Source organism: Leucoraja erinacea, chromosome 1, assembly GCF_028641065.1.
Source record: "Leucoraja erinacea ecotype New England chromosome 1, Leri_hhj_1, whole genome shotgun sequence".
NCBI classification, from domain to species: domain Eukaryota; kingdom Metazoa; phylum Chordata; class Chondrichthyes; order Rajiformes; family Rajidae; genus Leucoraja; species Leucoraja erinaceus.
The window spans coordinates 103216067-103229433 of NC_073377.1; the positions used below are offsets into that span (position 1 = coordinate 103216067).

At 39.5% G+C, this 13367-nt stretch overlaps 1 protein-coding gene across 2 annotated transcripts in view; it reads left to right on the forward strand.

The window, feature by feature from the left end:
* The window catches only part of prdm5 (PR domain containing 5), a 290483-nt gene that overhangs the window by 154044 nt on the left and 123072 nt on the right, over positions 1–13367 (forward strand). For both annotated transcript variants that reach the window (XM_055640489.1, XM_055640479.1), the window contains one exon: positions 1551–1711. In XM_055640489.1, coding sequence (XP_055496464.1) covers positions 1551–1711 — 161 coding nt within the window. The remainder of the gene's footprint in view (positions 1–1550; positions 1712–13367) is intronic.

Genomic DNA, 13367 nt, shown 5'->3' on the forward strand with positions numbered 1-13367 from the left:
CCTTTCACAGTATCTGCTCCTTATTAACACATTTTAAAGATTAATAGTGTTAGTTGTCATTTGCCAATGCCTTGAACTGAAATGATCTAAAATCTCTTTGGCCCTTTCAGCTCTCTCCTGGTTCAAACCCTTTGGTATAGTGGTTGAGCATCTTTGGAACTAGGCCAAGATCTGGTTTCTGGTACCTATTTCTTTGGAGTAAATCCATCAGTCGCAGAAGACACTGCCCCTGACATCTCTTTTCCTACAAAGATTTGTTTTTATTTAAGCAAAATGCCTAGACAGAGTAAATGGGGTATTTCCATACAAGCAAAAACAAAGATGAGATAGTCACCAAGTGATCACCAGAGAAATCAGGAGCAAACATCTTTAACTGGAAATGTGTTAGTCTGCAACCACTCAATGACAGGGTTTGTGTGGAACAATGGATGCCTTTAGGGCAAAACTAGATAATCATATGAAGAAGGAGGGAATTGTTATTCTGGTAAAATTAGATGAGGATGGATGCGAGGGAACTCAAGCAGGTTAAGTGTGTGAATTGAGCAAATTAAATGCCATCTATATAATCTTTATAAAGTGGAGCCCGCATATGGTTCAAAAAGTGAATTCTAACTTCCATTCTCAGCAAAAAGAGCACAATCCTTTCACTTTCGTGAGACCCCTAGGATCAGGAAACAGCAATGTTGGAGAGATGGGCATACATTCATTCTATGTTAGTAAGATACCTGTGCTAAACCACAGCTGTAATTTCATTCCATTTATTAGGCTGAATTTCAAAAGCGGAATTCATTGCATGTGGGTTTTTGTGTTGGCATATGTAGTGCATGCAGCTGAGAGATCCTGTCTGTCCTTCTGATTGTAGTTTTGGTGTTAAACCAATTTGTCTGTCATTCTGGTGGCCTATATGCCCAATGTCTTAAAAAAGAACACATTCCTGACAGCCAAGTATACAATAATTAGATGAACTGATCAGCCATCTCACTTGCCTTTTTTGCAGATTCTCTTTGTACAAATTGATTATAATTTTATTTCAAAAGTAATTCTTATCTCTTTTTCCCCCAAGTGTTTTTGTTCTTGTTTGTGTTTTGTCTTTTTTTTTTTGCTGCTTTGTTTTTTGACTTTGTTCTTCCTGCCTTCACTAATGGTTTTATTTATTTGTCCAAGTAGAAATAAATAGTTCAAGTTCAAGTTCAAGTTTATTGTCATGTGTCCCTGATAGGACAATGAAATTCTTGCTTTGCTTCAGCACACAGAACATAATAGGCATTGACTACAAAACACATTAATAAATAAACTGATAAAGTGCAAATAACAATTAATGGGTTATTAATGTTCAGAGTTTTGTTCGAGCCAGGTTTAATAGCCTGATGGCTGTGGGGAAGGAGCTATTCCTGAACCTGGTCGTTGCAGTCTTCAGGCTCCAGTACCTTCTACCTGAAGGTAGCAGGGAGATAAGTGTGTGGCCAGGATGGTATGGGTCTTTGATGATACTGCCAGCCTTTTTCAGGCAGCGACTTCGATAAATACGACCTCTTTTTGTTATTGTCCAGGTGAACGAACCTTCAAATGTGATCACTGTGATGCAACTTTCAAGAGGAAGGACACCTTAAATGTTCACATTCAAGTGGTGCATGACGGGCACAAGAAGTACAAGTGTGATCTGTGTGACAAGGCCTTTGTTACCCCCTCTGTGCTGAAGAGTCATAAAAAGGTATGTGGGATTTACTCTTCCACGCATGTGTCTTCCACATTCTTCATTAATCTTCAGATTGCTGGAAACCTTCAATTTCAGAGAAATTTCAGAGCCAGGATGATGTGGGTCTTTGAAGATATTTAGCTACTTTCTTGAGGTGGCACAAACAGTAAATCTCTTCAATGGTGGAGAGGTCAATACCTGTGTGGACTGGGCAATGTCACCACTTTATCCAGCCTCCTTCATTCTTGAGCATTGAAATCATCAAACCAGATTGTAATGCAACCAGTCAGTACGCTTGGCACCATACCCCTTTAAGGGTTTGGTAGAGTATTCAGTGACATGCCGAATCTCTTGAAACGTCTGAGGAATTGGAGGCATTCGGCAACTTTCTTTGTGATTACATCAATGTGCTGGGCCCAGAAGAGATCAGCAGAGATGCATTTGCCCAGTAATCTGAAGCTGTTTCTTTCTCTCTACTGATACCCCACTTTTAAGCCACATGGTTTTTCTCTTGGTTTTCCCTTCCTGAAGATAACAATCAGCTCCTTGATCTTGTTAATGTTGAGAGCAAGATGTAGTTCAGGCCCCATTCAACACGATTATGGATTTTCCCCCATAACTGCAAATTGTTATTGATTGATATATGTCCAGCAAGGATGATATAATCGTTGAATTTGTACATGGCAATGGAGGCATGACTGACTAAAAAGTAATTGTCCTAGAGAGATTAGACCAGCATGCACGCAGACTAAGCGCGCAACCTTGATATGCCCCTGTGCTGATGGTCAGTGAGGAAGAGGTTTGTTGCCAATTTGTACTGATTGTGATCTGACGATGAGAAAGTTAAGGATCCAGTTGAATAGGGAGGAACAGAGGCCCAATTTCCAAAGTTGATGATGAATTTGTGAAGGGATGATGGTGTTGGACGTCAAAATCTAACCAATAAACAGTAGCCTGATGTATGTGTTCTTTATGTCCGCATGGTCCAAGCACGGAGTAGAGAGCAAGCAAGATCATATCTCTTGGTATTCTGTTGTGGGTAGGCGAATTAAAGTGGGCTGAGGTTATTACTGAGGCAGGAGTTGCCTTTTGAATCAACTTCTTGACGTACTTCATCACAACCATAGTTGTTGAGGCATGTTATCTTGCTCTTCTTCGGCACAGATAGCTCTAGTAATAAACAAAACATATCTATGTACTTCCAGGAAGTAGTGGACATAAATTCCAGCTTAGTTAAAATTGAAACTCATGGAATTGAAAGTAAATTATCAACTTAATTTAGACAATGGCTGAGAAGTAGAAGACAGAGCAAGAATAATGAACAGCTGCTGCTAGGTTGTGACTGATTTTATCCCACAAAATTATATATTAAAACTGTAACTTATCATATTTATAAGAAATTATGGTGATGGAATTGAAAGTCTTGTTTAAAAGTTTGATGGTGATACAAAGAATAGTTGGTGGTCTATGCAATGTAGATAGAGGCACTAACGTACAAATAAATAATAATGGTTTTGGCAAGTGGACAAATTCTGACAAATAATTTTCCTTAAAAGCAAATTTAAGATCATTATGTTCTGATTAAAAAGGATGGAAAAAAATATATTTGCGTCAGCTTGAGGATGTTAATGGAAAGGCCAACCTTGTTGTGAAGATATTCTCACAGTCCAATATAAATCAATTTTTTCCCTTATGATGTTGAAGGAATGCAAAAAAAAGACACCAACCAGTCAGGTTGCTGGTAGGTATGTGGTAGGAAACTTGCACATGGTTTCTTTCCCATGAACCAACTCCCCAAGTCCTTCGAGGAGATACAGGTGAAAAGTTTACATATTGAAAAAAGCATCGCTGTGCAATGATGCTTCAGTAGTGGATAGCGAATGTTTTGAGTGGTGAATGCCAAACAAGAGACTGCTTTATATTGGACCACTGGTCAATGATGGTAATGATATTGTGCACCAAGAGGGTTAGTGAGTTCATGGCAGTTGTAGGATACCAAGGTGTTTTGGTAGGCATAAATCTTGAGTGTTTGCTGTATACAGGCATAGATATCTTCATTTCTGAAGAGTTGTGAAAGAAATTGAATGCTTTGCAGCAACAAACATTGTTTTGTGTGCTATCATGTTACTCGTATGACTACAATTAAGTTACACACATGTACAGCATGTACAGTGTGCAAAGTAAAAGGAAACAGTGTGCAGAATATAGAGTTACAGTTAGAGAAGAGCATCAACAAGGTAGTTTGGGAGATCAGGACTATATCTTTACTTTATGTGAATCCGTTCAATAGACTGGCAGTGGAGAAAAATGCTATTGCTGAATTTGTTGGTATGTTTTTTCAAACTTTTGTACGTTCCGTCCCATAGGAAATGGGAGAAGGAGAAATGACTGGGGTATCGGTGTCCTTAACTATGTTGGCTATTTTTGAGCCAGCGTGAAGTGCAGATGGAGTTGACGTGAGGAGGCTGATTTGCTTGATGGACTAATCTATGTCCACGACTATGTCCTTGTGGTCTTGGGCAGAGCAGTTGCCAAATCAGTTTGTGATGCATTCCAATAAAATGCGGTGCATCTGTAGAAATTGATAAAGGGCCTGTCCCACGAGCATGCGACTCCATGCGGCAAGCGAGACCTGACGTGGTCACTTGAGCCGTATGGCCTCGCGGGGCCGGTCCCACTTCTATCGCTGGAGCCGTATGGAGTTGTGCAGAGCTGGTCCCGACATTGCACGGGGCTCCGAAAAACTGACCGTTTTCAAAAATTCCACGCGGCAACGGCCTGCCGGCCCGCAGCTGCCTCAACACCGTACGCACCGCCTCAACGGGCGTGCGCAGTGTATCAATGCCGTATGCACGTCTTGACGTCGTACGTCACGCACGAACTTCCCACGGACTTCGCTCGAACTCCACGTCACTCACTCGACCTCTGCGCGGCCCCCGCTTCTGGTTTGGTCGCGCTCGCAACATGCAGGTGCATGCTGGTGGGACCGGCCCTGTACGGGGATCACTCGACCTCCGTGTGGCCCCTGTGCGGCCCCTGCTTCCGGTTTGGTCGCACTTGCCGCATGCAGTCGCATGCTTGTGGGGCAGGCCCTTGAGTGTCATTGGAGACATACCTAAGTTCCATAGTCTTCTGAAGAAGTAGAGGCATTGGTGTCCTTTCTTAGATGTTGCATAAATATGGTTGGACTAAAACAAATTGTTGTTGATAATTACACCGAGGAAAGTTGTCGACCATCTCCACTTCAGCACCATTGATGCAGACTGGGGCCTGTGCTCGACCTCGAGGGAGAGGAGGGTGTTTTGACACAGATTGGAAGGATGGGCAGTGTGAATGATATAAAGTCATTCCCAAGATCATTTTATTTTTGCTGTAATGCACTTAGAGGATTTGATATTATTGTTTCAACTGGTTTTGAACTTTTCCAATTGTTCCACTGGTCGAAGTACAAAAGATCTACTTCTTTGTATTGGCCATACCCTGTCCCTGCGCCCCGCTGGGCTGTGGGGATTATCAGTACTTAAATACGTGATCACCTAAGGAACACATGAGATCAAGGAAGTCAGGCATTGGTGTTCAAGAAGCATGAAAATGATGTGCCAAGGAGAAGTGGGAGCATTTCCTCTGAATTTGCAACAATAGTCTGCAGGCATGCCATAGCGCACTTGCTAAACTAACAAAAGGCTCCCAGAGAAAAAAACTTCACGCAACCAGTGAGCTATTTTCTTCTGTTTCTGCCGTAGTTCCTTGGGATTGTGGATAACTTACTTCCACTCTTCTTCTGTGCTTCTGGGGTGGTTGATGAGGCTATTTTTGGACTTGCATACTCTGCTGCAGGAGAGGCAGATAGTGCTGGGTGGAATGGACAAACACATTCTGGGAGATGGTGTGCATATTCTGCTGTTATGCTGGGTTTTTATGCGCATGTTCTTGGAGTTCTCAATGTCCTCCAGAATGTTCTTCTTCTATTTTGAGTAGTCATAAATCAGGGATTCTAGGAACTCTTCATGGATGTCAGCTGTTCATTTGGTGATGTTGTGCAGCAGAGCAGGTTGGTAGCAGATCTTTGTGTTGTCTCTGTTAAATGTAAGTCCCATTCTTACATGATTCATTAAATAAGGAAATCTTGGAGCTCAGGCTCTGAAAAAGAGTTGCCTGCATACAAAAGCCCATTGACAGAAGGGGAACTTTTACTTTATTAGATAAATAGAAATATTTAGATAATTCATGGGCCGAATGGCCTAATTCTACTCCTATAACTTGTGAACAAATGTTCAATTAATGTAAGACATAATCTAATACAATTTAAAATTGTACATAGATTATATTATTCAAAAACAAGATTGAACAAATTTTATCCAAATATATCCGCCACTTGTGATAAATGTCTAGCCCAAAAGGCAACTATAACACACTCCTTAGTTTCCTGCATAAAACTTTATAGATTTTGGAATGATATTTTTGAAATACTTACAAAATTATTCAAGACAAGAATGGAACCTAATACTGAAATGATTATATTTGGTGTAATGGAAGATGGGAATAAATTGAACGCATCTCAAATTCTATTCCTTAATTATGGTTTAATAATAGCAAAAAAATTAATACTTAAATTTTGGAAGGGTACATCAATACCAACGCTTAAAATGTGGATTGCAAGTATGTTGGACACCGTTCATCTTGAGGAAATGCGATTCCTCCTAATGGATAAATCAGACCAATTCATAACGAGTTGGTCTCCATTCGTCGTTTTTTGGAATCATATGGTGCAACACAATTGTAAAAAATAACTGTTTCAGGACTGGACGAGGGTTGGTCAAGACTATAAATAATGATCTCCTTTTCTTTTCACTATTTTCTCTCTCAACTTTCTTCATTTACTCGTTTTCTTTCTTCACACACTATATATTTCACATTTTTCTATCCTTTACTATCTAACCTCTTTTTCTTATTCTCATCTTTTTTCAATGTAACAAAAAAAAAAAAGAAGTTGTACATAAAATGTATTATGAAAATATATATTAGGCACTTTGGTGCCATATGACTGTGCTTACTTCTAATAAAATAAAATATTAAAAAAAAAAAAAAAACTTGTGAACTATGTTCCCACCCCATCCCCTTTACTCAATCTACCAATTCCCAAACTGAAGGCTCAATGAAGAAGTCATCTCTTAAAAGACCAGTGAGATATACCCTGATGTCTGCAGTTTACCAGTGGATTTTAATTGGGCTTGGGCCTCAAAATAGTTTCATTAAATCTGAATGGGCTCTTGTTGTATTTAAAGGAAGAAATTTAAATTGCTCAGGCAGAAATGTCCATAATTGATTAATTTGCCGTAAGTATGCAAATGTAAATTTGAACGTATTTAAGTGCCAACCACTCTACGACATGCATTGAAAATCTTTTGCATTAGAATTGAGTGTTTCTCCTTGTATGTTGTTACCCGCTCCAATGTAGAGCTCAATCCTTGCCCGGCCCTTGTAAGTTTTAAGCACTGAGATCAATCAAGTTCACAATTGAACTTCCAAGTTATTTCAGGCTGAACAATCATCTTAGAAGGATTCGGAAAAGTTGTGAAAAGGTGAAGAAAATGTGAAATTGCTTCAGAGTGTTTGCAAATGTCATGCTGAGAAGCAAAATGAAAAAAATACAAAGGGGAAATGGAAGAAACTGTGGTGTTTCTAGCACCTCTTACATGTGCGTGCTTTGCTTACAGGTTGAGGCAGAACAAATGGAGTGTTCAGTGTCTGAGTATTAACTCAGTATTGTTGTCGCAATAATTCTCCAGATTAATAGTTTAATTTTCTTTTCCTGAAAGTTTGCATCTTTTAAACAAGAATGAAAAGTTCTGCCAGAAGTACAGCAGTTTTGATTCCTTTTTCTATTTTTCTAATCCATCTTATCGTGGAGCCAATAGACAATAGGTGCAGGAGTAGGCCATTCGGGCTTTCGAGCCAGCACCGCCATTCAATGTGATCATGGCTGATTATCATCCACAATCCACATCCCGTTCCTGCCTTCTGTTTCCTGCCTCTAGCGTGTCCAAACCCTTAATAATCTTATGTTTTTCAATGAGATTCCCTCTCATCCTTCTAAATTCCAGAGTATACAAGCCCAGCTGCAATTCCAGAGTATACAAGCCCATTCTCTCAGCATATGACAGTCCCGCCATCCCGGGAATTAATGTTGTGAACCTACGCTGCACTCCCTCAATAGCAAGAATGTCCTTCCTCAAATTTGGGGACCAAAACTGCGCACAATACTCCAGGTGTGATCTCACTATGGCCCTGTACAACTGCAGAAGGATCTCTTTGCTCCTATACTCAACTCCTCTTGTTATGAGGCCATCATGCCATTTCCTCACTGCCTGCTCTACCTGCATGCTTACTTTCATTGACTGTTGAACAAGGACGCCCAGATCCCGTTGTACTTCCCCTTTTCCCATTTAGTAGACATTAGTAGATGTTCCCTCTGTGGTACAGATAACAACTACTTTCCTGTCTTTGCTACCAAAGTGGATAACCTCACATTTATCCACATTAAACTGCATCTGCCCATTCACCAAACCTGTCCATGTCACAGAGTGCAGAATCAGGCCCTTTGGCCCAACTTGTCCTTTCCGAACAAGATGCCCCACCTAAGCTATTTGCCCGCATTTAGTTCACAACACTCTAAACCTTTCCTTTCCATGTGCCTTTCCAAATGTATTTTAAATGTTGCTATATTGTGCTTGAAGAAGTGATTTAAAAAAAAACATTAAATAATTTTGAAAAAAATTTCCGGTTTTTGATTTGTACAGGTTTCAGAGGTTATGGCGAGAAGGCAGGAGAATGGGGTTAGGCAGAGATAGATCAGCCATGATTGAATGGCGGAGTAGATTTGATGGACCAATTGGCCTAATTCTACTCTGATCACTTATGGCCTTATGATTTGATTGATAAATAACTGCAATTATATAACTGGCTGAAGAAAATTAATGTTGTTGGAATTCTATTTTCCGAGCTGCGTAAACAGATAATAACTAATGTTTAAAACCCGCAGGCATAAAATTAGATTCTGTAGTTCCCATAGGTTTGGTGTTGTTTGGAGATCAAAATGCATCGAATAGACATGAATAGGCAAAGACTAAGGAATATAAACTATGTGTAGGCAGATGTTATTAGTTAGACTGGAATCATGGCTGCGGTGGGCCAAAGGGCCTTTTCCCGTGCTGTACCATTCCATGGGTGCATTTCTGCAAATTAAACTTGTGAAAGTGTTAGCTTGAACAGAGTACGCAGAGCATAACATTTATAAACATGTATTATTACTGCAACCTCGCCCAGGCTCTTCGGCTAAATGCAGGAGTTGTTCGCTTTCAGTGTTGTTTGAAGGGATCGTTCATCAACTACAAATTAGTTGCCAATTGATTTCTTCCAGTTATTGACATAATTGTACAAGTGTTGCTTTCAAACACTCTGTCAAGTTGTAAGTTTAAAGGGAGTTGTGTGGCAGGTGCTTTAGACCTTTGCTCAGCTTGACATTAGTAGATGTTCCCTCTGTGGTACAGATAACAAATACACAGAAGCCACACAGATCAAGACCGTACCTACATCAGGTATTCAGGAAGCAATTCACTTTCCTGTGGAACAATGTGTGAGATGTGTATGCTTCAACAATGGTAACCTCATGGAAATCCATCATCAGCTGTGGCAACATTGCCATTTCAGAGCAGTCCAAAGATTATATTGCCGGTAATGTCCTTCTGAACATTACATAACTGTCAATACAGCCTGAGAAAACATCTATTCCACACAAATCACATTTTTATTCTCCCCACGATCCTGACTATGGGTGCTGTCTATGTGTAGTTTGTACGTTCTCCCCGTGATCTGTGTCAGTTTTTTCCAATATCTTTGGTTTCCTCCCAACTCCAAAGACGTACAGGTTTGTAGGTTAATTGGCTTGCTATCAATGTGAAATTGTCCCTAGTGTGTGTAGGATAGTGTTAATGTGCAGGGATCACTGGTCGGTGGGCCGAAGGGGCTGTTTCTGTGCTGTATCTCTAAACCAAACTAATCCTTGCAATAGTTTCCCCTCTTTACTGTTAGCAGTGGTGATTCTCAATTGAAAAGTAATGGTTATTATTTCTCTTTATAAATATAGGGCCATTTTGCTCCCAAACATGTTTGTGGTAACAACAGCAAGAATTCTTCTACATTATGAAGGCTGAGGAGCAATGATTTCCAACATGCCTGCGGGGAACAAAATGGTTGATGGTAGTACAGTTGTAGACGCCTATTTCTAATTTATATGTAAATAATAATAGGTCCACAATTTTCTTATATATATTTTTAGTGAAAAAATTTGCTGAGAAAATTACATTGTGTAACTGGGATTGTTATTACACCTCCTTTAAATATATCCTTAATATTATTATGCATTCCAATTACGCAGAATTTTATCTTATCACTAGAAAATTAAACCTTCCACTTGAGCTATCCACATGGAAAATTAGAGTCATCGTCAATAACTAGAAAGACCACATCCTGTAAATTTTCTAACTGCAGTGAATGAAAGTATAAATTTAAAAAATATGTATTATTCATAAGTTCCAATATTTCCATGATACAATGACACATATATTTCTCACAGATATTTCCATAAATTACTATGATGATTTTAGCTCAGTTACACTTAATTGTGCAGCATTAAATTTACACTCTGTGTCGAGACGATGATTGCTTCAGCAGTTTCAAAGAAGTAGCAATATAGGTTTGTCGGGAGGGAAGGCAGATGTCTCTTGCAGGTAATTAATCTTCTGGGAGTTGTCTGCTTGAACAGCTCACAAATTCTGGAATTCAGGTTCAAGGGTTGGAGAATTACAAAAGTAAATACTGTCGAGATGTAGCATTCATTTTGACACTTAATTCGCGTATGTCAGCCTGATGGAGGGTAGAAATAATTTGATTGACTGGCCATTATAATGGCTTGCTGGCATGTCTGATATTGTATGAAATGTTAAAATATTTACAAACATTTACCTTGCCCAGAGCTCAGGCGGCAGCACTCTCGCCTCTGAGTGAAAAGATTGTGGTTTCAAATTTAGTTGCAGAGCCTTGAACATGTAGTCCAGCCTAACACACAGTGCAGTACTGCGCTGGAGCTGCACTACCACTTTAATTACTTTTGAATATGCTGTTAAATCAAGGCCACATTTGTCCCCTCAAGACATGAAGGATCTCAGAGCATCATTACGCAGAAAAGCATCTCGGTCGTGGCCGATGTTCATTCTTCTATTAACATCAACAAAGCAGATGATTTTATCATTGTCATTGCACATTGTTGTGTACAAATTGGTAACCATCTTTTCAGCACAGTGTAATCTTTTGAAGTACTTCATTAGTTGGAAAGCAAGTTTGGAATTTCTGATGCCATCAAAAAATGTAACCACTTTAAGTTGGTAAAAACTGAAGAGTGAAATGCCATTAATGATAGCCATTTATGATAATACAACTCTACATGGGGAAGATGGGCAATAATGAGATAAACAGTAGACTTTGAACAGAATAGGAAAGAGATGTGGCATTCAAAAATAATGATTAAACATTGAATGTCTCTTGCAAGATCATCAAAATCGATTGTTCCAGTGACTGAGAGACTTTTGTCTCAAGCAAACGTCTGTCAAAATTGCATTTCCCTGATTTTACTTATATCTGTCCCAAGAACACTTCCTCAGCCAGGAGAAATAGAATGGAAGTAACAGATACCATTAACATTTGTCCATAAGATTCATTTTTAATTACTATTCATAGAAAAATAACGCAAGGCCATTGCTTGAAGGTGATGGTCTAACAAGGACGAAGGTCAGGGTCAGACAGCTTGAAAATAATCCAGCCAAAACAATGTTGGGATTGAGTCCAGTTGGACATACTCTCGGACTTATCTCATGCTGAGATCTACATCTAACAATGTTATCTGCAACTCTACTTAAGCTTACTTATGATGAACACTCATTTTTGCCTTTGTCACCTCTAGACTTAATTATTGCCATATAGCTTTTAGCTGGCCACACTAGTTCAACTACCTGTAATATTCAGATCATATACAAAACAGTCCACGTCATACCTACAGCAGGCAGTGAAGAAAGCTAATGGCATGTTGGCCTTCACAACAAGAGGAGTTGAGTATAGGAGCAGAGAGGTCTTGCTGCAGTTGTACAACACCTGGAGTATTGTGTGGTCGTGTTCTCCAAATTTGAGACATTCATGCTATTGAGGGTGTGCAGTGTAGGTTCACAAGGTTAATTCCCAGGATGGCGGGACTGTCAACTGTTGAAAGAATGGAGCAACTGGATTTGTATACACTGGAATTTAGAAGGATGAGCGGGTATCTTATTGAAACATTTAAGATTGTTAAGGGATTGGTCATGTTAGAGACAGGAAACATGTTCCCGATGTTGAGGAAGTCCAGAATCAGGGGCCACAGTTTAAGAATAATAGAACGGATATGAGGAAAAACCTTTTCGCCCAGAGAGTTGTGAATCTGTGGAATTATCTGCCTCAGACCGCAGTGGAGGCCGATTCTCTGGAAGCTTTCAAGAAAGAGTTAGATAGAGCTCTTAAAGATAGTGGAGTCAAGGAATATGGGGAGAAGGCAGGTACGGGTTACTGATTGTGGATGATCACAGTGAATGGCGGTGCTGGCTCGAAGGGCTGAATGGCCTACTCCAGCACCAATTGTCTATTGTCTATGCCATTAATCCATTAGTCGTTTACCCTGGTTAGGCTAAGACTTGTGTTTAAAATTACTCTTCGTTAATGCTTAATTATTTCATATTGACTGTTCCATTCAGCTGGCAAGTCCCCGTGACTTGAGAGTCCGACCAAAAGACCCTTGATTAAATAATTGAATACCTATGATGGTTCAACTACAAACCATGTTTGTAATGCTTTAATTATGGTATCAACATAATGATGTTGACACACTGGCACCCCCAGAGTGATTGCTTGAACACTTTAACCCACAGTTGTGGGTGGATTAAATATAGAAGATGATATGCTGGAGGCAACATCAAAAATATGCTGGCACTGACTGTGTGCCTCAGATATTGTGTATGCTCCCAAACCAAGATATTCTTACTAGTTAAAATTCCCTCAAAGTAGCTCCTTGAATTGATTTGTATCATTGTTATCATGAGAGTTACCCACTTCATCATATATGTAAGTTAGTGATGAAAAGTTAAAGGAATTGAAAGCACAAAATAACACAAAGATGTGGAGGCTGATATCTCTGAGCATTATGAGTAGAACAAAGATAAATAATGTAGTTTGATTAAAACTGTTGAACCAAGATGCTCAGTTTCACTGACAGTAGAAGAAAAGGATAAATTCTGATCTAAATCATTAAGATGAGACATCACTCACTAGCTCTAACATTTCAATTGATCGATGGGCCAGTTTAAGTCAGTGGTGTAGCTGCTATGGGTGAGTAACTTTAATTATGGTAGGCTGTGTGGCAGAGCATTGAACTAGTCAGTTTGGTTTTTAAGTAACATCGTCGCAGGGTTTTTGAGATGTTATCACATTCCAGGTGATTTATTGACTGCAACATTTTAATAGAATTCCACTTGCCCGATAGTTTTGTGAAAATAAAAGTGATTTCACGGTCATTTTTTTTAATGCTTTTATA